Source organism: Scyliorhinus torazame, chromosome 14 (assembly GCF_047496885.1).
Source record: "Scyliorhinus torazame isolate Kashiwa2021f chromosome 14, sScyTor2.1, whole genome shotgun sequence".
In the NCBI taxonomy this organism is placed as follows: domain Eukaryota; kingdom Metazoa; phylum Chordata; class Chondrichthyes; order Carcharhiniformes; family Scyliorhinidae; genus Scyliorhinus; species Scyliorhinus torazame.
In genome coordinates this window covers 76496542-76523239 of record NC_092720.1, presented here as the reverse complement: position 1 = coordinate 76523239, position 26698 = coordinate 76496542, and the positions used below count along the sequence as shown (strand labels likewise).

Below are 26698 nucleotides of genomic sequence, written 5' to 3'. Positions count from 1 at the left end.
CTGACAAATTGCCCCAGATGTTCAGATTTTGTTCTGGGGGCGGAATTGGGTGGGGATCATAGTCTTGACGAGTGTCAGGCCTATCACTGAAACAGCACACAGGAAGCCCCTAGCCTTCTGGATCCTTCGGCAGGCTGTGTGAAAGGTATGCCTCAGTGCTCAGGACTTGTAAGCAGAAGGATAAAACAAGAAAAAGCCCTCACCCCCTCATCTCCCCATATCCTATCCATGCCACCTCATTCCTCCTCTACCCACGTCCATTTATATTCCATCTGCAAACCTGTGCCCTTTATTCATGCCCAATGACCCTAATAGCCCCTGTGCCAACTCATGCCCCACCCACAACCCTTTGCTCTTACAACCTTCATGCCAACACACCCAGTATCCACCATGGGAAAGCCTCAGGTAAGGTGAAATAAACTTTAAAGTGTCTATTGATTATGTCACTATTTAAAACAAGACTCATTGATAAAAACCCATTCACTAAATTTAAATCCCTTCAACCAGCTAATACCTTATAGAAACAAGTATGTCCTTATAATCTCTACAAAAACAATCATTTGTAATAGTCTCGCACCCAAGACTTGGGACCCAAGGGTTAAATCGCTGGCTTTGAAAGCAGACCAAGGCAGGCCAGCAGCATGGTTCAATTCCCGTACCAGCCTCCCCGAACAGGTGCTGGAATGTGCTGACTAGGGGCTTTTCACAGTAATTCATTTGAAGCCTACTTGTGACAATAAGCGATTTTCATTTCAAGACTTTGCAACCATATAGAGCTGCCAATGGAATTGTGAATTGACAGGCATCCCACGGTGGTTAACTAAGTTGTGAAACCAGTCTTGCTGCACAAATCTGATTATGATAATCAACAATGCCACTAGAACAAAATAGCAAGCAGTGATTATTTTTAAAAATGCAGATTTGTTTTACTTTAAAGGGCAGGGAATTTAAATGACTTGGAATATTTACAGTTCAATGGGGATTAAATATCTTGGGCAGCTTGATTATTCCAATTAGTTTATCCACTTTTTTATCTCCCTTTAACAATCTCAAAGGGCACTTGACCTCTCCCAAAGGTTACTTCACCTCTCCTGAAGGGCAGCTTACCTATCCTTGGATCTTTCCAAAAGGGTACCCAAACTTTACAAAAAAGTCAGGAAAGTTTAGACCTTCTCCTAGAAAGTATAAAGCCCCCAAGCCCTGCTTTTGCTATCCCATAAATAAGAATTGGATCTGTTTAAATGTAAACTGAAATCCACCACTGTTCACTGCCAAATTAAAATGGTGGGTGGCAGGTTCACGGACGGGACTTTCAGAACAGCGGCTCTGGCACCATTTTGCTGAAGGTGAAGATCACCTTCTCCCTGCAAAAGATTTGGCCTCAGAACAGCTCTGATCTCCAAATTATAAAATAGATACAGAGACACGAGAGAAAATGCAGAAAAGATGTTCTAAATGATAAGAGAATTGAGAAGTTATACATATCAGGATAAATTGTGCAAACTGGGACTCTTCTCTACATAAGTGTTTTAAGCTTATGAAATGTTTGATTGGGTAAATATGAAGATGATGTTGCCATTTGTGGGGGAGACTAAAACTAAGGGCCATAACTATGAAATAGTCATGAATAAATCCGATCGGGAATTCAGGAGAAATGTCTAGCCAACAGAGTGGCAGTAGTAAGAACATATGACCAAGGCAGTGATGTAATGGTCAGCTGGCCCACACTGGAATGGTATAAACTCTGCACATCATCAGTGCAACCTAGCTGGTCAGACCACCATGTAACCATACCAAATCCTTGTCGGAGCTATGCTGAGGAGCGGTGGGATTTTATGGTGGTAAAGATGGCAAAACTGTCAGTGTTGCTCACCATGACTGCTCTAAAACTGACAATGAATTATGGAATCTGTGCCTGTGTAGTTAAATGTGGAAACCAGATGTTGCTGCTACTGATCTTAACGTACTCCACAGGAAGTGCTGTTGAAGTGGCCCCCACCCCAGCCTGCCCGACTCTGCAATTATGCAATCAATTAGATTGCTGGAACTATGTATCAATGAGAAATGTGATGAAAAAAAAACCCATTGGGCTGGATTTTCTGCTCTCGCCTCCCTCGCCACTTATTAATCAATGGCCACTTGAAAGGCCTCATTCTGCCCGACTGCTATTTACCCATGGCAGGAGGTGTCCCACACCACTGTGGGAAGCTCAGAAGCTTTGGCTGTGTCAGCTTTTGTCAGGCAAGGTTGCGGGGGGGGGGGGGGGGGGGGGGCGGTGGCATCTTCTTTGCAGGTCTCTTCCCCCCCCCCCCCACTGCCCCCAACGGCATACTCCTTTTTAACTCATGCCCCTGGGCACTTTGGAATATTTTACTACATTATTAAAGTTGCTATAAAAATGCAAGTTGTTGTTATCATATTCCCTTCTCTTAATCTCTTTTCAATCGGATCCTCAGTTATCCCAGTTCCAAAATTTGCTGAGCACCATCCTACCTTTTCCCTGGCAACCATTCTCAAAACATCCCTCCACCTCCATTTTGGGCCACTTCTTTAAGTAGCTGTCAGGCATTCAATCTTGCGCTGCATGAAGATACCTGCTGCCTGTGGCAGCCCTGCAGCAGAAATCAATTCATTTATATTACAATCAGCTGACCCTGGAAATCAGACAGGGCAGCAGTATATATATATATAGGGGTGGCAGAAGTACATTCATATTTCACTTCCACTGATGCAATAGCAGAATGGAAAACTTTAGCCATCGTGTTTAGTTCTAACCTGGAAGCAGTGTAATAAAATTTTGAGCATTTCCTTTCTGACTGAAAAATACTTATGTGGCGCAACAGCATCATAAATTAGCTTGCAAAACTATTCATTGCAATGTGGTTCAAAGAGAGAAATTGATTAAATCCTTGTTTCTGTATACATGTTGAAATAATACTCCCCTTATTTTACAGCTCTACTTAACACAGTTTCAAAGTCCACCTGTTTTGAATGGAATGTGATTTTTAGTTATGGAGTGGAACTGGAACAATTGATTTTAATTGTGATTATGTGGCTTCAGAAATCCTAACTGTACGTAATGGTATTTCACTGCCAGTTGATTCAAAGGGATTAGACTATCAAAGTATTTTTCCTTTATACCGTTCATGTTGAAAGATTGAGGAGTTGTGGATCAGTTATTTGTTTTACAGCTGTTCAAAGGACACTGTGAAGGGTGCCTTATGTCTCTGCATTTGCCAAAAGGACACAGGTTCTCTTCAAGGACAATGGAATGAAGGAAAGTGCACCTACAAAGATCCAGTAATGATGTATTTTCTGACATAATAACATAATATCATTCAACATCCATTCGGAGGCCTGTTAACAAACACCATGATCTCGTGAAAATACAGCGCTGGTGTCAAAGTGGATACTCGAAACTGTGATGTTTTCTTTTGAAATAAATCACTTCTCTTCTTTTAAGACTGCTCAACATTTGCAAGAACGTAGTATATTTACTTTATGCCACTCCAATTTATTTCGAAATTTGAATACATTTTCCCGCAAATGGGTCAACTTATATATCACATTTGAAAAAGATTTGATCAGTGGAAATTAATATAAGCATTTGTGAGGGATGGAATTTTGAGTGCTTATATTTGAAAGATAATGTGCTGGATTCTCCACCCCGCCGCACCACATTTCTATTTCACCCACGGCGGGATGTTCCATTACACTGGCCGGTCAATGGGGTTTCCCGTTGTGGGGCAGCATCATGCCAGTGGGAAACCCACGGGCTGCCGGCAAAATGGAGCATCCCGTCGGTGGAGAATCCAGCCCCATGACTGTCACCTGAGGATTAAAGTCGGTAATTCTGTTTATAAAAAAAGGTTTCTGAAATTATTTTTATCTGCTGTGTGTATTGTACAACAATTCCATTCTTTTTGTGACCAATGGAAGGACAGACATTTGACAGAAAAGGCTGACTTTGGTGTACAAAAGGATCAGAATTTAGTTCAACCATTTTGATTGGTCAGCAGCTTCCAGTGGGGTCCTTGATCTCAGGGATGGCCTGCCACTTCCTAATGTCTGATTGGCACTTAATGCAGCAGACCTTCCTGTAAAGAGGCAATACAGGACTCGCGTTGCCTCATTTAATGCCACTCCTTGCCTCAATTACTTTATCTAACATTGGTGCCCGAAACTTGTCAGAGTTCCTCCTACTTGTAAGATTGCAATGTTTTGTCAAAAATGGAGGAATGAAGGGGGTCGTGTGTGACTTGTTCTGAATTTTGCTGACAAGAAGCCTGAGTGGTGTGATTGTCTAAGATTCAAGTTTAAAGATTGTTTTACAGGGAAGGAGGTATATAATGTTCATAAGTGGGTATAGCAAGGACATTTCTACAGATGGTGGTGGATAGACTGTTAGTCTCCAAAGTCCCAGAAAGGTGTCAGGAAATTGTTTTTTTTAAACATATATGCTTTCAACTATCTATTTAGTTTCAAGATACAATTATGTTGGAAGTCTAAAGGATACCAAATTAGAATTTCTACCTGGATACAAGGCACATGTGATTCTCATTGCCATGAAAATTGACTTTGGGAAGGGAACATACAGTAGGATTGGCTGACAAAATCTCATTGAACCTCTGAGTCTAAGAGGAGCTGAGAGATGGAGACAGTAAGTTTCCACACAAGTATGTGGTTCGAAGCTCATACCCATATTGAAGCAGTCAGGTTTAGCTAGACTGGAGGACCTCCTAATTCATCCCACAACCTGAAAGTTAGTTTGAGGAGTTGGAGTTCCCCGGCTGAGGAAGGAAAAGCAGGCCCTTAAGAGCTAAGAATCACTTTGGATTGGTTCCAGGATAATGGAATGTTTACTTAAATGTTAAATGGGGGATCATTTCTGCAGTTTAGAGTTTAAGTTGCCTACTAAAAAAATGATTTGTCAATGGTGCTTTTATTTTGGCTGTTACAGTAAAAGTCTTAAAACTTCAAATCTTATCGAATGATCCTATCAGTCACCCACGGTAATTTATTTTCAAAAGTGATTGATCTCAAAAGGGATCGTAACACATACGCCTTGCAGGAAGAATATATTTTTATTGTTTCAACTGGGCTACATTGAAGCCTAAATTCCAGAGATGAAAAAACAGCTGAATTATTCACTATGCTGTCCACTTTTCTCCTGCCCTTTACCACCTCCCATTATGTATACGATTAAGTGCTGAGGGCATATGAATGTACTCCTGCATGTTCACAGGAACTGTTGTACAACTCTTTACAAAGGTCATTTGGCTTAATATTGAAAATTATTTTTAGCAAATAATGGAGGTAAAATAAAATGATATCTTTTGACAAGCCATTAAAATTATATTTTAAGTATTTGTCACACAACTAAAATAAAATTCAGCCTCTTGAATCATAACCTCAAAATGTAGGCAAAGCTAAAGACCGCACTCTTGTGACATTATTCATAACCCTTTCCTCAGCTTGAAAAATGCTTCCAAATGGATGACAATGCTCCCACAAATTATTGACATTGATCCAGATTTTGCAGTGATAATGACAGTGAATCTGTCAGCATTTGCCGTCATTGCTTCACTGAAGTTGGCACGCTCCCTTTCACATGTACAGAAATCTGAAAGAATCAATGACAGAAACTAGTGGCTGAATTTTCCAGTCCTGCCAACGGCAGGTTTCGCGGCGGCCAGGAGCACAAATTCAAACAGAGGCCAAAAATCAGAATCCCGCTGACAGCAAATCAAATCAGAATTTTCTCCTTTCCATTTTCATGTCAAGCCAGGTTTCCCGCTGATTCATGTCCAGAGCTCCATTTCCATGTATTGGAATTACATGAGTAATGATTGAAAATGTTACTTGGTGGGATCACGTTCCCTTGTGGGACGTCAGCGGGAAATTAGGTCAGTCTAAATCATGATAAATGGAAATTCCGCTGTCCACCTTCACTTTGCTTGTGAATTCAAGGTGAGTGCCACATTCACAGCCTGGGTAGGGAGGTGAATACGACAGAGACAGGCAGTGGGGACAAAGAGGGTGGGGAAGCTGAAGCCTGAAATGGAAGACTAGAATGCAGACACACAAACGGGTGGAAGGGAATCTAATTGTCTGAATGGGAGGGACATACGCAGTCTGTGGAATAGGAATGGATAGGGTTTGTGTGGCGCAAGAGGGGTGGGCTGTCTAGTGACTCCTGGAGGGGAGGGCGAGGGAAGGCTTGCGCATGAGGGACACATTGCATGGAGACTCATAGGCGGGGGGGGGGGGGGGGGATGTTGGTGAAAGCCTCTTGAATCATAACCTCAAAATGTAGGCAAATGTTGGTGACTGTGTTGTAATCAGACATGAAGGAATGGGAGAGCTCATTGAAACCAGCCATAGTCCCCGATCTCGGTTCTCTGAGGAGAGATACAACGTGGTGCACAGCTTCTCATCGATGAGAAGATCATTGGCATCCTGAAGATGCACTGCCAATGTTTGGACCACTCAGAATGGCCTCTGCAGTACTCTTCACAGAGGCTGTCTTGCATAATCATGGTCTGTTGCCCTGGTGCATCAAAGGGGTGATCCCTTGCCAGAGGGAGACATGGAGGAGCATGAGAGCTCATTGGATGATGAAGAGTAGGAAGGGCAGGAACCTAAAAAGGGAGACGATAGTTAGCTTCCGCGTGGGGATGCCATCGAGAAGCACAACATGGAAGACATGCATGTGCCATAAGATTCCAGGTGAGGTGCAGAGAACAGGACACTGCCACATTTCTTTTGTCCCCCAGTGCCATGCCAGTGAACTGGAAGGCCTTTACAACCATAAACATTGAGAACAAGCTCAGCATTCGGACTTGCACCTTCAACCATTGTGATTCACCAGAGTCTAATCTCTGGAAAATCAGCGGTGAACCCTATACCTGTATGCACTGGGAAACAACACAAATGCTCCGTGAAAGGATTTAATGCAGTCATCGCCACCATAATAAGAAACGTTTGGCAGACACTGAGATGCCCGCATTGTTGCAAAGACCACAATGGCTGCATGTTTGCAATATTAATGAAGACAGCCATCTGTTTTTGAGAAACAATTCTAGCTAACCTGCTCAGGTTATTGAGCGAGCCTAACTCCATGTCCTGTAAGGAGTAGAGGTAAATAGCGCATTTTGCAAATTCTTCCAGGAAAGTGTTTGACACATCTCCCTGACATAACACCAGGGGCAAGCAAGTATCATGACTCAGCGTCATGAGACATGGATGTGAAGCTCACAAATGGAGTGGAAGCATGACTGACCCTCACAATAAGAAGACACATTTTCAAATTTCAAGCCCATTTTCATGAACATTATATTCTCATGAACACAAAATGTATTTACAAAGGTGGATGATGTAACATCCGTGACCCTTAAGTGGGTTGAAGTTTCTTAATTTTTCTTCCCCTATTGCTACGTCTAGATGCATCCCGGCATCCACAGTCAAGGTGGAGGCAGCCTACTGACTGCTAGGCCCTTTTGTCTTTAATGACTTCGATGGCCATTCTCTCGAGGGCTGAGTATAGCTTTTGGACAGGGGTAGCCTACTTGGCTTGTACAGCTGGAGGTGATGGGGTCACAGGCAGAAGGAATTCGGATTTACTGAATACTCATGGAACTACCTGGGTGGAAAATGCTAGGGTCTCCAGCTGCTGGTCCTCTCCCTGATTGGATTGGATTGGATTTGTTTATTGTCATGTGTACCCAGGTACAGTGAAAAGTATTTTTCTGTGAGCAGCTCAACAGATCATTAAGTACATGAAAAGAAAAGGAAATAAAAGAAAATACACAATAGGGCAACACCAGGTACACAATGTAACTACATAACACCGACATCGGACGAAGCATACAGGGGTGTAGTGTTAATGAGGTCAGTCCATAAGAGGGTCGATTAGGAGTTTGGTAACAGTGGGGAAAAAGCTGTTTTTGAGTCTGTTCGTGCGTGTTCTCAGACTTCTGTATATCCTGCCCAATGGAAGAGGTTGGAAGAGTGAGTAAGCCGGGTGGGAGGGGTCTTTGATTATGCTGCACCACTCCACTAGGTTCTCTATCTCTCTCCTGTATTCTGACTCATCATTATTCAAGATCTGGCCCACTATGGTCGTATAGTCAACAAACTTGTAGATGGATTTGGAACCAAATTTTGCCACGCAGTCGTGTGTGTACAGGGAGTAGAGTTAGGGGGCTGAGTACGCAGCCTTACAGGGCCCCCGGTATTGAGGACTATTGTGCAGGAGGTGTTGTTTATTCTTACTGATTGTGGTCTGTGGGTCAGAAAGTCGAGTATCCAGTTGCAGAGTGAGGAGCCAAGTCCTAGGTTTTGGAGCTTTGATATGAGCTTGGCTGGGATGATGGTGTTGAAGGCGGAGCTGTAGTCAATAAATAGGAGTCTGATGTAGGAGTCCTTGTTGTCAAGATGCTCTAAGGATGAGTGTACAGCCAGGGAAATGGCGACTGCTGTGGACCGGTTGCGGCGGTATGTAAATTTCAGTGGATCAAGGCATTCTGGGAGTATGGAGGTGATGCGTTTCATGACCAACCTCTCAAAGCACTTCATTACGACTGAAGTCAGGGCCACCGGACGATAGTCATTGAGGCACATTGCCTGGTTCATCTTTGGCACCGGTATGTTGGTGGTCTTCTTGAAACAGGTGGGTTCCTCGGAGTGGGAGTAGGGACAGGTTAAAGATGTCCGTGAACACCTCTGCCAGCTGGTCCGCGCAGGCTCTGAGTGCATGACCAGGGATCCCGTCCGGGCCTGTCGCCTTCTTGAGGGTTCACTTTCAGGAAGGCCGATCTGACTTCGGAAGCTGTGATGGCGGGTATGGATGAGTTATGGGCTGCTGGGGCACTCAACAGCGGATTGTTGGTTTCCTGCTCGAACCGAGCATAGAATGCATTGAGTTCATCAGGAAGGGGTGTGCTGCTGCCAGAAATACTGCTCGGCTTCGCTTTGTAGCCCGTTATGTTGTTTAGTCCTTGCCACAACCGCCGAGAGTCTGTCTGTGACTCTAGCTTGGTTTGATATTCTCTCTTGGCATCTCGGATGGCTTTGCGGAGTTCGTACGTGGATTTCTTGTATAGGTCAGGGTCGTCTGACTTGAACGCCTCAGACCTGTCCTTCAGTAGGGAGTCAATCTCGCGATTGAGCCATGGTTTCCAGTTGGGGAACATACGTACTGCTTTCTTTGGCACGCAGTCATTCACACATTTGCGGATGAAGTCTGTGACGGTGGTGGCATACTCATTTAAGTTGGTCGCTGAGTTCTTAAATATGGACCAGTCCACTGTCTCTCAGCAGTCACGTAGGGGCTCTTCTGTTTCCTCGGACCAGCCTCTGAGAATAATATTACGTGTTCGGGTGGCATTGAAATATGGCACTCAGACCATCAAACCCATTAGATAATGGCAGGGTGGACAAATCAGTGCCCGCCCTGCCATGTGACCCAGAGAGCTATTCACCAGTGCATAATTAATGAGCTTCCCAGCATGAAATTCGGTGTAACTATCTACAATTCTGCCCAGCAGGAAGCACACCACAAAACCCAGCTGCCACTGCACTTTGTCTGGAGAACAATCTGTAGGGGGTGCATTTTTGAGGTATTATGAGCCAGGGTTTAGAGAACCCCAAAGTGTATCATGGAGTTCACCTGACCCACAACTTTTAATAGATTGTGACATGGGGAGCACATGGCCCACTCTACAGGTATGGTACAGCAGAAATGGAAAAGTATTTTTTAAAGCAAAACAATGTTTATTCGATGAACTCAAGTTAACCTTTTTAAAAACATACAGTGAACATCTTAGCAACCATTAATTCAAATACAACCCCCAAAGAATACAACACTAAGTAATACTTGATAACTTCCAAACAACATCCAGAAGACAGAAGAAACACCTTTCAACAGAAGCACATTAGGTTACATTCACTACTGAGAACATATATAATTCCGAATTCACCAAATGATCAAGAGATCGTCTTTTGATGGCAGAGAGAACAGCAGTACACCTGCTTGGTCTGGCTTCAGCTCCAACACTGAAAACAAAACTAAAACACACCCTGCAGCAAACAGCCTAAAATGAAAGTAAAAAGCTGACAGACAGCCCAGCTCCACCCACTCTCTGACATCACTGCAGTAGTAAACACCCATTTCTTAAAGGTACTCGCACTACAGATATTTATATACACACCCATTTATAAGCGCCCATTTCTTAAAAGTACTCTCACATGACAGAGGTCACCAACCCCCCTCTCCCCCCCCATCCCCCCCCCCCCCCCCCCCAAGTCCATTTTCTAAGCAATCAGTAAATTGACGAACTTCGATTTTTACATTGTGATGTCATTGTAAAAACCTATGGAAACGTTGTATGAGGTGTAACTGGGTTTTTAACCGCTTGCTCTATCTCCACACTTGATATTGCAGGTGGGCTTTCTTCAAGGTCGATTGCAATGATCACCATTATCTGTGACCTTTGGACTATTCCGCATAAAACAAACTAGATTTATCAGATATAAAAGGGATTCAGAAAAACTTCCCTTTCAGTTAATACGTACTGCCAAGTGTTACTCATTTTGAAATTTATGTCTCAAAATTTGGACCTCCTCAAAATTAAAGTCGAAACACTGATCTCCCCATTGCTTAAGAACAAAGCTGTGGGGCAATTTTCCAAATTTCATGTCTTTCCTTATCATTCAACATCAATGTTTCTAGTTGCAGAGAACAATATTTGCAAAATCCTAATTTTCTAATTACATTTTCTTGAAACATGTCTTCATATTTGCAGTGATCTATTGTATACCCCTCTGTCCACTTCTCATGCCGGTCTACAAACGTTGTTTTTTCAATAATTCCTGTTACAATAACTATTATGATTTCATTAATCAATTATCCAAGACACATTTATTTGACTCTCTGAATCATTTAGGTTTTCATCTAATTTGTTTTTCCCTTCAGTGCCTTTCAGTGACAGATTATCTTTGCTTTGTAAATGTTGATCCAGCCAACCTCCTCTATCAGACTGCAATTTAAAAGTCTTCAATAGCTCGGGAGGCAAAGTTATTTTCCAGTGTGTGCTTGCAGCTGTTACTTCTGCTGTATGGTATGGAATTCCATACAAGGCACTGAATGTGTTGGTTTGAAAGTTCTAGGCATAATATTGTGGTATCATCTTGGAACAATAACAACTGCACACAAATACATTTGGCAGAAGCTGCTATACATTTGAGTGCCTCACAGTACGAATGTTCATTCGTGAATAAAATCGGCATTTTCAAAATTAAACTTGTTAGTATTATTTATTCGTGATTGTGTTAGCAGGTCTTGTAAATGACTTGTCCCTTTGGGTTCTCATCCTGGGTAATAAAAGCTGATTAAATCTGTAAACTGACCTTTGAGACGGCATCATTTTTAACCAAGCAAATTAATGGCTCCAAGGCTTTGAAACTCTTTTTTTAATCAAGTTACCCATGTTCAGAGTTACAATTGCCTTCTGAGTTTGGCACTTGTTTATTTGTCTGCATAGTTAATGTTTGTTTTCTAATTTTATACTACCTTAACCTTTAATTCTCCTGACACCTTAAAGTGCGCACCCTTTTGTCCAAGCAAGAACTACTGCTTTGTTAACTGGCTTGTTGCATTACATAATAATCTTTATTGTCACAAGTAGGCTTACATTAACAATGCAATGAAGTTACTGTGAAAAGTCCCTAGTTGCCACATTCGGTGCCTGTTCGGGTACATGGAGGGAGAATTCAGAATGTCCAATCACCTAACAGCATGTCTTTCGGGACTTGTGGGAGGAAACCGGAGCACCCGGAGGAAACTCATGCAGGCACAGGGAGAACGTGCAGACACCGAACAGACAGTGACACAGGCCGGGAATTGAACCTGGGCCCCTGGCTCTGTGAAGCAACAGTGCTAACCACTGTGCTACTGTGCCATTAGGGATGGAACGCATCAGAAGGAAATGAAAGTAAACCGGGGAAATAAGAATCATGATCCGAACTGTTTTTGTCCTCCCGATGATTTCCCATCCCAATGCTTGCCATAATTAAGTCAGAAGTGCAGGGCACACCCATCCATTCACTCCAACCATCAAAATTCAGAAGAAGCTAACACAAAGCTTTAAAAAAGCTGACAACTCAAAAGAAAATGCGACACACAACTTAAAATCGAGTGTGGGAAATACCTCTGAATAGGCCCACTACTTCAAGGCAAACAAAGTTAAATTTAATTGCATTACGTTGGATTTAGGATGCTTTTGATACTTTGGTGCTTTTTAATGTTTTGGGATCTTATTTCACAGTTCAGTTTGTGTTTCCGTAATACCTCGAACTCAATGGTTGTTCTCTTTGGTTGGAGACAATACTTCTGATTGGTGTCATTTAAAGGAAAGATGCTGGGTTCCCAACATCCCTCTGTGGGACAACCCCTTGAATCCTTAAGAGGATTATTCTGCCTATTACTGTTGTCTTCTGTACCGTGAGTTCCAATTTGTTCATGTGCGGGTTACTCCCCATTTTAAATGTGTTACACATGGACTTTTCCTTCTCGAAACTGCTTTTGTAATACTGTTCTTTTCATTTGGATTCTGGGAATGAGCTAACTGTGAGCTGGCACCTGGCATTTATACTGTTTAATCCATGTCAAACGAATTGGAAAATAGAAATCATGGGCCTGTTCCACAATTCAATTAAATCATGGAAAATCTGCACCTCAGTTCCATTTACTTGCCTTTGATCGATATCCCTTGATGGTTCTTTTTTATATAAGATGTCAATCTCGGTTTTGAAAATTTCATTTGACACAGCCTTATCAGGGAGCAAATTCCAGATTTTCACTACTTTTGATGTTATTTTTTTCGCTGCTGAATGAGCTGGCTCTAATTTTAGGATAGTATCGCCATGTTCTGGTGTGTCCACCAGATGTAATAGCTTCTCTGCCTCTACAGTAGTGAGTTTCTCACTTTTTTAAAGTAGATTGATTGGGTCACCCCTCAACCTTCAAAGCTCGTAGGAATACAGGCCACTTTATGCAATGTGTTCTTACACGTTATGATTACAGTATGATCCTTTAATCAGATGTGTACCCCCATCCAAACCAATATACATTTACAGAGGTTCAGTGCCCAAAACTCCAGATGAAGTCTGATAAGTCTCTACAACTGAAACATAACTTCCTCCCTTTTGAATTCTAATTCCTTTGAGATGTCAACATTCCATGAGCCTGGGCAGCACGGTGGCACAGTGGTTAGCATTGCTGCCTCACAGCGCCGAAGTCCCAGATTCGATCCCGGCTCTGGGTCACTGTCAGTGTGGAGTTTGCACATTCTCCCCATGTTTGCGTGGTTTCCGCCCCCACAACCCAAAGATGTGCAGGGCTGGTGGATTGGCCATGCTAAATTGCCCCTTAATTGGAAAAAAAAATTGGATACTCTAAATTTATTAAAAAAACATTCCATGAGCCCTTTTGGCTACATCTGTACCTGTGAAGTCAGCTTAGATGCATGTGAACACCTGGGACACGAGCTGCTTTTCGAACACAGCTTGGCTGTAAAATCGTGCAGCATATCTGATAAAAGCCATGAGACCCCGCTCTCAGGATCTTCCCAGCTAACGATTCGCGAGACGTTGCAATGTAAATCCCGCCCACACTTTTTAGCAAATCTGCATATTTGAGTGAGAGGGATAGTCTCACTTTAATGTGCGGAGTCCCAAGGTACCTGAGGCTTGGGATCTATCTCCTGAGCGCCATTCAGCACTGGTCTCCACAAACGGGACGAGATGGAATGACATTCCTGGGGATATCGGAGGACCCAGGTGCCTGCCCTCTGGGCAGGGTGGAACCCTGGCACTGCCAGCCTGGCACCCTGGAAGTGCCATCTGGGTGCCAGCTTGGCACTGCCAAGGTGTCCAGGGTGCCAGGTTGTTACTTCTTTGGTGCCAAGCTGGCATTTATACGCGGTGGCGATCCGGCCAGGGATGCCCTGCTTGGGTGGCCTGGGAACCCTCCCATAGTGCGTTGGGGTTTGGAGGAGGTTGGGGTCGGGGCCACATCTGGGGCTCCAGACATCGGGATGCCATTTGCTACACTGAGGGGTTCTGGCGAGCAGAGCTCCACAGTGCACAAATCGGGGTTATGTGTGGCCTCAGCTCCACTGAGGTCCCCATCTAATGTGGGTGCTGTTTTATAGGGTTCTGTTTCTCGATGCTGCGAGCACTGGGCCACACATAGTTAAATGCGCTCGCTCTGGGCCTTTGTTCCCATTTAGTTAAATCCCCACAGTTCATGGTCTTTTTGCTATTAATAAAAATTGATGTTTGGATAAATGTGCCGGTTGCAAAAGTAAAATGTGAGCAAAGCATTTGAACCCATGGAGTTTTTATTTTTCTCAGCCTTGGACAAAGTTAGTTCCCTTTGTTTCAAATGAGTTACATTTTTGGAAAGGCTGGAGCTTTAACTATTTTGTTCTCTCCCTCCTGTGATCTCACTTTTCTTGCTGTCCGAACCTTTATTGTGATACTGCTGTTGCTGTCACGCTAGCTATTGTGCTGCACCCAAGAGATCACAACCTGAAAAGTGACAGTAGAGGCAAGAATTGAGAATAAACAAGAACAGGGGCGTCATTCTCCGACCCCCCAGAGGGTCGGAGAATGGCCGTTGGCCGCCGTGAATCCCGCCCCCGCCGGTTGCCGAAGTCTCCGAAGGGAGAAAAGTCGGCGGGGCGTTAATGTCGCCGCTGCCGCGGAGAATGGCACGGGTCAGCGCAAGGCAGCCGATTTTCGGCCTGCCGATATTCTCCCTTCCGGATGGGCCGAAGTCCCGTTGACGTGATGACCGTTCACGTCGACGTAAATTAAACCTCCTTTTCATTGGCGTGACCCGGTGCTCCAGGCTCACGCCGACCAGTGTGGAGGTGAGTGACGGCCTGGGGGGTTGGCTCTGGGCAGGCAATGGCGTGGCCGCAGTCTGAATGCGTGAGGAGAGGTGTGTCTCGGCTTGTGTGTGTGTGTGTGCGGCGGGGGGGGGGGGGGGGGGGGGGGGGGGTGGTTAGAGTAGGCTGGGCTCCGGGGGAGTGCTGGGAGGGGGTCCGTGCCGGGGAGGTGGATGGGGGGTCCGTGCCGGGGTGGAGGTTGGGGGGGGGGGTCCGTGCCGGGGTGGAGGTTGGGGGGGGGTCCGTGCCGGGGTGGAGGTTGGGGGGGGGGGTCCGTGCCGGGGTGGAGGTGGGGGGGGTCCGTGCCGTGCCGGGGTGGAGGTTGGGGGGGTGTCCGTCCCGTGCTGGGGTGGAGGTTGGGGGGGTCCGTGCCGGGGTGGAGGTTGGGGGGGGTCCGTGCCGGGGTGGAGGTTGGGGGGGGTCCGTGCTGGGGTGGAGGTTGGGGGGGGGGTCCGTGCCGGGGTGAGGTTGGGGGGGGGTCCGTGCCGTGCCGGGGTGGAGGTTGGGGGGGGTCCGTGCCTGGGTGGAGGTTGGGGGGGGGGGTCCGTGCCGAGGAGGGGGATGGGAGGGCAAGTGAGTTGGTCCACCTGGCCAGGTGCCAGCCTCCAACAGTTGGACCCATGCGGTCCATGCCACCTGGCTGGGGGGAGGAGGGGGATATGGGCAATGATGACATGTCGTCGTTCCCCTCCCCCCCACCAGGCCGTCATGTTTTCAGATCATCCAGCGATGTTGGCCGCCGTGGTGGCAGCTGCTTATGTCTATGTTGCCCTGGATGAGGAGGAGGAGCGTGCCAGAGAGGCGGCGCAGGCTGCCGCAGAGGGGCAGGCGGCAGCCGCCCAGGCTGGAGGGACACCTGACCGACAGGATGAGGAGGGGGAGGAGGACGTCGTGGCCCCACGGCAACGGAGGCACCCGAGGGCGCCCCGTGTGTACCGGCCCCAGCAGTCATACCAGGACCTCACGGACCGGGAATGCAGGAGGAGACTCCGGATGAGCCGGGAAACCGTGGCACACATCTGCCACCTGCTGGCACACCTGTCACCGCGTGGCACTGGCGGGGGACACCCTCTCCCCGTGTCCGTCAAGGTTACGGTGGCCCTGAACTTTTATGCAACGGGTTCATTCCAGGCACCGAGTGGGGACCTGTCCGGCATATCGCAGACTTCGGTGCACCGGTGCATCCGGGCAGTGACAGATGCCCTATATGCCATGGCGCACCGCTACATCCGCTTCCCCGTGGACCAGGCCAGCCAAGATGCCCGGGCCGTGGGCTTCTCTGCCGTGCCCGGGTTCCCCATGGTCCAGGGCGCGATCGATGGGATGCACGTCGCCGTGCGGCCACCTGCAGATAACAGGGCCGTGTTCACTAATAGGAAGGGGACCTATTCGCTGAACGTACAGGTGGTCTGTGACCACCGCATGATGATCCTTCACATCTGCGCCCGTCAATCAGGCAGTGTACACGACTCATTCGTGTTGTCGCGGTCATCCATCCCCGGCATGTACGAGGGACGCCATCCCCGGCTGAGGGGCTGGTTGCTGGGCGACAGGGGCTACCCATTGCGATCGTGGCTGATGATGCCTATACGGAGGCCACGCAATGAGGCGGAGAACCGCTACAATGATGCCCATGTAGCGACAAGGGGAGTGATCGAGAAGTGCTTTGGCGTGCTGAAGATGCGTTTCAGGTGCCTGGACCTCTCTGGGGGCGCCCTCCAGTATCGGTCAGATAGGGTCGGCCGCATCATTGTGGTGTGCTGCGTCCTGCACAACATAGCCCAGCAGAGGGGCGATGTGCCGCAGGCAGAGGAGGGCGGAGTGGAGGAGCAGCAGGAAGAGGCCCAGTCCTCCCCAGATGAGGGGGATGGGGGCAATGGTCAGGGCAGACGGGGTAGACACAGGCGGGTGGCTGTCCACCGTTACCGGCTGGCCCAGCGGGCACGGGACAGACTGATAGACGCCCGCTTCACTGACTAGATGGGTGTGGGAATCGGGTAGTATGGCCACAGACCGCACACCATGGCAACAGCCGACCACCCACACCCCCCACCCATCCACCCACCTAGCACCCTCACCCCACTCCCCAACCCCACCCACCCCACCCGCATGCACCCCCCCCCCCCCCCCCCCCCCCCCATTGCCGATCCACCTGCGGCACAACGGGCCGGGTTCACACAGTTGCGGGTGGACACGTGTCTATCGCAAGCCATGGAGGATGATGACAACCCGCCCTGCGATGAGCTCCTGGCTCTACATCGTTGGACTATGTCTGACCCATGGCCACAGTACCACCATCCACCCGGACCATCCCTGCATGTGGCTGTGATACTGCAGCGCATGGTCCCGTCCTCTGCCCGGGGGATGTTGATGGCGGCCCAGGGGGAAGGGGGCAGACTCACCTGGGGCTGAGGTAAGACCACCCCTCACACACACACTTGCGCTCAATGTACATGACACCCCCGCACACTTTGGACAGAGCACAAAGGCAGCTTCGGTAGGTGTAACATTGACTTTAATAACCAAAGGAGATCATGCACGTGCCCTAGCCCCTAAAACTCACCTGTGCCCTGCACCCGTGCCAACTTACTCAGTGTCTAACTGTTTGGCCTTACGGGCCCTTTGACTACGTCTACGTGGTTCCCCAGACGGTACAGCAGAACTGGAGGTGGACTCCTGTGATTCTTGCCCTCTGACACTGGATCCCTTTGGCGGCCGTTTCCTGGGGCGTCCTGGCCTAGATGGGCCAGGCTGCGGCCCGGGCGACTGGGATGGCGAGCTGCCAGCCTGTCCTGCCCGTTGCCCACCCGATGTACCTGGGACGGAAGGGGGGGAGTCCGAGGTGTCGCGGTGTACCGGGACCTCCCCTACAGAGGGAGCCGGGACGGACCACACCACCTCCTCCTCCCTCGGGGTGCCCGATGGCCCCCAGGCCTCTACATGGGTGGGGGATGCGAACGGACTGGCCATCCGACGCCCCCCCGACATCTGCCGCTGCCAGTCCTGGAGGCCCGTGCTGGTATCGACAGGGGTCTGCAGGTTTGCAGCCATGGAGCCCAGGGGGTTGGCAAACCCTGTCTGTGACAGTGCGACGCCGGCTCGCACATGGCCACTGGCGCCGATGCCCTCAGCGATGGCCTGCTGAGACTGGGCCATGGCCTGCTGAGACTGGGCCATGGCCTGCAGAGACTGGGCTATGGCGTTGAGCGCCTCTGCCATCTGGTGCTGGCACTGGCTCATGGCCTCCTGTGAGAGGGCAGCCATTTCCTGGGCCACAGACGCCGCCTGCACGGAAGGCCCCAGGCCTCGCAATCTGTTCCCCATGTCTGACACCGTCGCACCCATTGCCTCCACCGCGGACGCCACCCGTGCGGTGTCGGCCTGGGTGGCACACATGACCGGCACCACTCCCAGCTCCTGGACGCGGGTGGACTCCTCCACCTGCGACCGCAGCCGCCGCAAGCCGCCCGTCACCCTCTTCGCTTGTCTCCGGGTCGGTGGTTGCATCGGATCTATGTGTGGGTGTGGTAACTGCAGGAACCCGGGATCCATCTGGGCGGCAGATGTTCGCTTGGGCTGGGCTGCCCTCCGACCGCCCGGTCCCTCTGCTGCTCCTACCTCCACCTGCTGTACCGGGACGGCTGTGTTGTGCCCACCAGTGAGTGTACCAGACGCCTCATCACTAAAGTGCCCAACCGTGGTGAGCGTTTCTGCGATGGTGGAGGGTGTTGGTGACAGCAGTGGCGTTGTGTCGTGCTCTTCGTCCCACTCTGAGTCCATGGCACTTTGGGGTGGGGGTTCGTCTCCACCCATCCACTCTGAGTCACTGTCCGGTATTTCGTCTTCCTGGGTGGTGCTGTCCCCGGTAGTGGTGTCCTGGGTAGTGGTGTCCTGGGTAGTGGTGTCCTGGCTCGGATGTGACGGGGGGCCTGTGGCTGTCCCCCTCGTCACTGGGTGGTCGCTCCCGCACGTGACGGGGGTGTCGTCTCCCTGTTGCTCCAGGTCTCGCCGTCTCCCGTGGTGTGCGAGGGGCATCCTGCGGGCGTCGTATGCTGGAGGGTCCGGGTCTCTCCGTCTCCCGTGGTCTCCGAGGGGCATCCTGCGGGCGTCGCATGCTGGAGGGTGCGGGTCTCTCCGTCTCCTGTGGTCTCCGAGGGGCATCCTGCTGGCGTCGCATGCTGGAGGGTGCGGGTCTCTCCGTCTCCTGTGGTCTCCGAGGGGCATCCTGCGGGCGGTCTGCATCTGCGGGGATGGGTGCCTGGACGTTTGGTCCTGCGATACACAATGAAGCATGCATGGTTAGACATCAGGCAGTGATCAGGTGATACGGGGGAGGGGGATATAGGGGAGGGGGGATATGGGGACGGGCTGTCGGTGGCTCACTCGCTAGTACGCCCCCGACCTCTGCATCAGCAACCTCCCGGTCCTCAGGTCCGCCAGCCAGTTCCAGGGCCCTTTCCTCGTGTACGGTCAGTGGCCTCTCATCAGCGGGCCCTCCTCCAGTCCTCACATGCTCCCTATTGTTGTGTGCGCGCTTCTCCTGTGGGGGGGGCGGGGGGCAGGGGTAAAAGGCAACAGTGTTAGGCAGGTATATGAATGCACGCCATCGGTTGCGCGTGCATTGCAGAGGTTAAGGTTAGGGCTGGATTCACTTGGGGATATGGGGGAGGGGGGATATGGGGGAGGGGGGGATATGGGGGGGGAGGGGGGATATGGGGGAGGGGGGGATATGGGGGATATGGGGAGGGGGGATATGGGGGATATGGGGGAGGGGGGATATGGGGGAGGGGGGATATGGGGAGGCTCACCCTGCCTGCTCTGACGAGGTCGTTCACCTTCTTGTGGCACTGGGTGCCTGTCCGTGGTGTCAGGGCCACAGCGGTGACGGCCTCTGCCACTTCCCTCCACAGACGCCGGCTGTGGCGTGGGGCAACTCTGCGGCCGTGCCCGGGATACAGGGCGTCCCTCCTCTGCTCCACCGCGTCCAGGAGCGCCTCCACATCGCGTGACTCGAACCTCGGGGCTGAGCGACGGCCAGCCATCCAGTCGGGTGTTGCGGTCGGGTGGGGGGGGAGCAGCGCGGCCTTATGAGCCGTCACGCCGTGCAGCGCGTATGACGCTGCACGGCGTGAACCACTGCGCAAGCGCAGATCCCGTTACGTCGCTGCTAGCCCATTTCGGGCCGGAGACTATCGACCCATTTTTCCGACGTGACGCAAGTCGGATTTGCGCCGTTTTTTGCGCCGGAGAATTTCGCCCCAGATGTCTGAAGTAGTTGATCCTTTTGTGCAAAACTGCTCACAGCACTCTGTTAATTCAGTGCACAGCATTGGAAGCACAGCCATAGTTCTGTTCTGTATTAGTCAGATTGATTCCTGCAATAAGGAAAGCATGTTAACAGATATTGCAATCAGAGAGTATTTCAGAAGATGGTAATCTGTGATAGATGAGACTCCTATACAGTGGTGTGTTTGACAAGTGTAACAGAAGGAAAAGCTTGCTTTTCACCTTGGGTTTGTGCTGTTGAAATCTGGTCATTCAACTTTCATCTCATATTTCAGTCGCTCTTCAATCAACCAGTAGCTAATCAGTTTTAGTATTTGGAGTGGTGCAGTATGGCTGTCTTTTGACTGCATTCACCAGACAGTATAAGGGACTCTAAATTAAAATGAGCACAAAAGAAACCTGACTAAAAATGTCTTGCAAAATTCACGAGTCTCTCATTTTTGATCTTTGTTCCATTGCTTTTGGCAGATACATAAGTCTTGGCAAGTGTTGTCTGCAGTACTATGCTCAGTACTTTATGTTGTGCCACACAAATGATGTTCTTGTCAAGGCAACATGAGTTGTGGTTTGGCAGTTGCCACCGTGGCCCCAATTTTAGCTCTCTGCACGTTGAGTGAGTTACAATTTCACCCAGTGACTCCATTGAATAATCTTTATGTGAGAAAAGCCCTGTAATACAGCCATTTACTTCAACTATATCCAGATTTGAATGAGAACGCTATCAATCTGCAAGATTATGACTTCCAGAAATGTAACTTTTTTGTACTAAATGTAACTAAAAAATAAGAGGTATTTTTGGTATAGTAACAACAATAAACTAAACAATATACATGAAACCATAAACATAGTACAGTTTACCCTTATTGACCCCCAACTCTAATCTAAACTACCCCCCCCCCACATCTGCTGACGATGAATTTCCTGCAAAGAAGTCGACGAACGGTTGCCACCTCCGAGTGAACCTTAACAGTGACCCTCTCAGGGCGAACATGATTTTCTCCAAATAGAGAAATCTAGCCATGTCCGATAGCCAGGTCTCCGACTTCAGAAATGTAACTTTAATTTATAAACATTAAATATATCATAAAAATCCATAAATGGGTCACCAAATTCCATTGAAAATTATGTTGAAAGTCCCAATATCCATGGAGAAATTTTCATGTTGCAAATGTTGACATTTTTTGTCCTATGTTTGCTCCTGTGGGTGGTACTATGACTGTTTTTTTCAATGTAAATGTTATAAGCTTTGAAACACTGTAGAATTGTGATGTGGGTCTGAAATATTTCTGCACCCTGGTCATAAAGTGGTTTTCCAGCCATGGTCACAAAGATAGATATGGGTAATATCCACAAGTTGAGTTTGAATTTTGTGTGAGATAATGTTCTTTTCTAATTAAGGCAAACATTCATGTTAAGCAGAAATGTTTTCCTGAACCATTACTTCATTGTTGTGATCTCCAGTATCTAATCCACATCCTAGCAACCATCTCTGTCTGCGAGTATTATATTTTTATGGGCAGTAATGCCACATCTTTGTAGGGAGAGAAAAGAGCAAATGTTTCGAGTCCAGGTTGTCATAGTATACAACAGTATATCATGGTGCAGACACACAATGGGACCAATCAACACACACAACACTGCAGCCAATCACCAGTGAGAGCACACACACTATAAAGACAGGGGGCATCAGAGTTCCCGCTCATTTGAGTTGCAGCTAGCTAGGAGGACAGAGCTCACAGCCTGTAACACAGACATTCACCATGTGCTGAGTGCATCGACTGGTGAGGACAAGGCAAAGGTCTTTAGCTAAAGCTAGTATCGTATTCACCCACAGTCTGAGTATGTTTAAACAATTAATGATTCAATAAAATAGTGTTGCACTATTTCAAGTGTTGGTGACCTGTATGTGATCCAGAACACCCAACACATCATGATACCAGGAGTTGAGGGATATTAGCACTTCTTAGACCTACCTGCAAGTGATCTGCCTTCCGTTAGCATTCCGTCATCCTGCAACATGGACAACATCAGCCCGCAGCCGCCGCTCCGCATCGCCGGTAACCTAGGGGCCAACTGGAAGATTTTCAAACAGTGCTTCCAGCTCTTCCTCGAAGCCACAGACAGGGAAGACGCCTCGGATACCATAAAGATTGTTCTTCTCTCCACGGCCGGGGACCATGCCATCCACATTTTCAACTCTCTCACCTATGCGGATGATGAAGATAAAACAAAGTTCAAGACAGTCCTCCTCAAGTTTGACACTCAGTGCAGCGTAGAGGTGAATGAAAGTTTCGAGCGCTACGTGTTCCAGCAGCATTTGCAGGGTAAGGATGAACCTTTGCTATCCTTTCTCACGCACCTCCGCATCCTTGCGCAGTCTTGCAGATACGGGCCCACCTCTGACTTCATGATACGCGACCAGATCGTTTTCTGTGTTCAGTCGGACCCCCTACGTCAGCAGCTCCTCAAAGTAAAGCAACTCTCCCTAGCGACCGCTATCGAGACCCGTGACTTACATGAAAATGCCACAAATCGGTATTCCCATATACAAGCGGCTGAAACGGCGCAGCAAGGACCCCACGAGGCGGGACGGGTCCAAGTGATTGAGCACCTCCAGGGCCTCAGCCTGGGTCAGGGCGGCCATTTTGCGCCCTTTTCACGGACACCCGCGCTTGGGCGTACCAAACGAGGGGACAGCGACGTGGAGGAACATAATGCGCAGGCGCACAACCGCACCGCGCATGCGTGGTGGCGCAGCGAACGTGCTGACATCACGACGTGCGACAACTGTGGCTCCGCCCATTTAAAGCGGCAATGCCCTGCAAAATCTCGACAATGTCTACGATGTGGCAGACTTGGCCACTGTGCAGCATTCTGCCGAGCAGCTCAGCCTGCCACTTCATATCGCTTCAGCCAGCCTCGCAGGAATGTTCGGCCAATTCAACCCACAGTCACCGAGTCCGATGCGGACCTCCCACACAGCGGTGACATCGAGGACCCGAAGGCGCCTTTTCGAGTCGGTTTTGTAACGAAAAACAGGCTGTCCCCGAAGCAAAGACACCAGCCGCTGTTGGTATACAGCATCGATCCAGACGACGAGTGGTGTGCCACCCTGACGGTCAACCAGAACTCGTCGCCCACCTCAGAGACTTAATCGTTTAATCGTTCAAGTGGTTTATATATAGTGTTCATCTCGTTATTCTTGTGACACACTGTTTTTCTGCACCAGGCACCTTCCCATGTAAATAGCTTAGTTTTCATGTACATAGTCCTGTAAATATTTCACACACGTAGTCCGGAACATTCACCATACACTATTTATTGCCACGCAGGTACATTTTTTATAAAAGGGGGGATGTCATAATATACACCAGTATATCATGATGCAGACACGCACTGATGGACATACAGTGGGACCAATCAACACACACAACACCGCAGCCAATCACCAGTGAGAGCACACACAATATAAAAACAGGGGACATCAGAGTTCCCGCTCATTCGAGTTGCAGCTAGCTAGGAGGACAGAGCTCACAGCCTGTAACACAGACATTCACCATGTGCTGAGTGCATCGACCTGTTAGGACAAGGCAAAGGTCTTTAGTTGAAGCTAGTATCGTATTCACACACAGTCTGAGTATGTTTAGACAATGAATGATTCAATAAAATAGTGTTTCACTATTTCAAGTGTTGGTGACCTGTATGTGATCCAGAACGCCCAACACATCACAGGTGACCCTTTGTCAAAGCATCTCCCTACAGATGCTGCCAGACCTGCTGAGATTTTCCAGCATTTTCTCTTTTGGTTTCAGATTCCAGCATCTGCAGTAATTTGCTTTTATCCAATGTCAAGTCTTTAACTGACTTCTTAATACACTGGACCATTCCCCTTTCATTTGCAGAGAATATAGTCTTGAATGCTTAGTGTTTTAAGCCCCCTACTTCTAAATCTTTAAGCTTACTCTCTTGTCTTCCCCATTCTGCACTACTCCTTGTCCACAGCAAGAGTTTGGCATTTTGTGAACTCACAACCGATTGAGATTCTTCTGTCTGCACCACCACCCCCAAACTTCCCCAATAAATGAGTAATTTGCTGACTTGCCAAGTTGCACTTCCTGATCCACGGTTGTTTCCTAGCCCATCCTTCGCTTTTGTCCCTCCTGCTTCCCTTTCCTTCTCTTCTCCACCCTCTTCCTGTGCTTCTTTCCTCTCTTTTGTTTCACATCCCAATTCTCTTTTCTATCCACTTTCCCTCTACCCTACCACTCTCTGCTCTTCCCCCCACCTTCCCACCCCTTTAACCCATCTCTCTCCCTCTCTTTCCCTTCCTCTCTCTTTCTCCTACTCATCTTCCCTGTATGCTTATCATCTCCCCATTCACCTTCCCTTTCAACATATTTTTCAGCCCTCAAACCCTGCATGCTAGAACATTATCTTCTCTTCCCCTGTGCGCTGCCATGGGAAATTGACAAGTGAAATTTAAAAATAAGCAGTTTTGGCATTCACAATACAAAAATAGAAAACAATGCCAGAAATACATTGCAATTTGTATTTGATGCAAATGTTAATTTCGTGTGCGTATTAATCTCTCTATCAATATCTGTTGATTGTTCCATGTAATTGTGATAAATGCTATCAGTGTTGAAAGTAATTATTCTATTTCTCTTGTTTAGGAACCTTACACCCTTTGCTGCTGAGTCAGACTGGGGGAGATCTGCCGCACGTATTATGGAGCAGTGGACTGCATCTGGTTTAACAGAAATCCGCTTAGTAAATTACACAGTTCTTCTCAGCTTGCCTGATACAGACCAAAACAAAATCATTCTGACAAATAGCAGCCAGTGCTTTTATCCCAGCGGACAGCAATGCAGTACTCTACCCTCAGCCCCACGTGGGAAGAAGGAAAAGAATGACCTTCTCTATTTCTATGCTGCATATTCTGCCAAAGGATCTTTGGAGGTAATGAAAGTGTTAGAAACCAATTCTGCCTGTCATTTTAGGGTATTTCATTTGCCTGGTAAAATCTGAATTGCTCCAACTATTTTTGACAAGGTTATTTGTTCTGCATAGCAGAGCTGCAGGATCTCCCTTTACAGTCCAGTCATGTACACCTATCATAAGTCGGTCTTTGTGAGAGATCCAATTTGTGGTTCCTGGTAACAGTCTAAGTAGTATTCATAATTCCTGAAATCCACTTCAAAAACCTACTTAATGCCATCAAGATAAATGGTATACACTGGAACTTAGTTGTAATTTGTTGTGCAAAGAAAGGTGACATTTATCTTATGATAGTGAAATGTAGGTCAACAGCCCTTTCCATTCAAGCCAGACCTATCAGTAGTTTAGACTGAAATACCAAAGCTTTGTATAATTCCACTGGAAGTGATCAGCAATGCACTAAAATGCAACATTTCCACGTGCATGATGCATGCCCTTCCAAAATATAAAAATAACAACATTATAGACAACAATACTATTCCTACCAATATCTGTATTTTCAACTTCATCAGCAACAATGTTCAAAGAATATCAAATTCTTGTGCATATTATAAATTTGTTGAGTAGGGAATTTTCATGACCAGATTGAGGTACTGGGTTATAGATAGGAGTCTGAAAAATATCTACAAGGAAAGAAGTTATTCACTCTCTGATAATTGTGTCTATATTTGTAAAATCAAGCATGTTCATTTATATCAATCATAACAAAGAACAAAGAAAAGTACAGCATAGGAACAGGTCCTTCGTCCTTCCAAGCCTGCGCCGACCATGCTGTCCGTCTGAAGTAAAATCTTCTACACGTCCGGGCTCCGTATCCCTGTATTCCCATCCTACTCATGTATTTGTTAAGATGCCCCTTAAACGTCACTAATCATCCCTGCTTCCACCACCTCCTCATAATTTTGTAGAGCTCTATCAGGTCGCCCCTTTACCCCCCCCCCCCCCCCCCCCCCGCCCCCCCCCCCCGGTCTCCCTGGGCACACCATGTGCAAGTGATGGGTGTGAATGAGCACTGAGCAGTGGTCAGACTATGGCATAGATCGAGGAGAACTGGATGAAGGGGGTGTCGTGAGATGAGACTCCTTAAAACCAGATAACTATGATAGCACTAGAATAGTTCTGCATAAGTTAGTTTATTGAGAATCAAGACTAATCATAGAAAGTGTACCCAGTAATCATTATGAACCATTAAACCTGTATTTTTAGAACATAGCCGTAAAAGCATTTAACTCCTGCTATAAGCAGTAGCCACAATGCATGACAGGATTTAAGCCAGCTAACTTGCCCATGTTCTTAAGACAAACAGAATCAGACAGAAATATTGTGGTCAGCAATAACACAGTCAGCTCAGAAAGCAGTCTTTATCAGTGGCCCCAACATCCTGTCTCAGACAATCCATGGTACAATGAGGAACCAGTTTCAACATCCTGCACCCAGACAAACAATGAAATAGGCAGGAA

General features: G+C 47.9%; 1 protein-coding gene across 5 annotated transcripts in view; it reads left to right on the top strand.

The window, feature by feature from the left end:
- The window catches only part of LOC140389824 (inactive N-acetylated-alpha-linked acidic dipeptidase-like protein 2), a 1491575-nt gene that overhangs the window by 686180 nt on the left and 778697 nt on the right, over positions 1–26698 (top strand). For all 5 annotated transcript variants that reach the window (XM_072474375.1, XM_072474373.1, XM_072474374.1 and 2 more), the window contains one exon: positions 24914–25199. In XM_072474375.1, coding sequence (XP_072330476.1) covers positions 24914–25199 — 286 coding nt within the window. The remainder of the gene's footprint in view (positions 1–24913; positions 25200–26698) is intronic.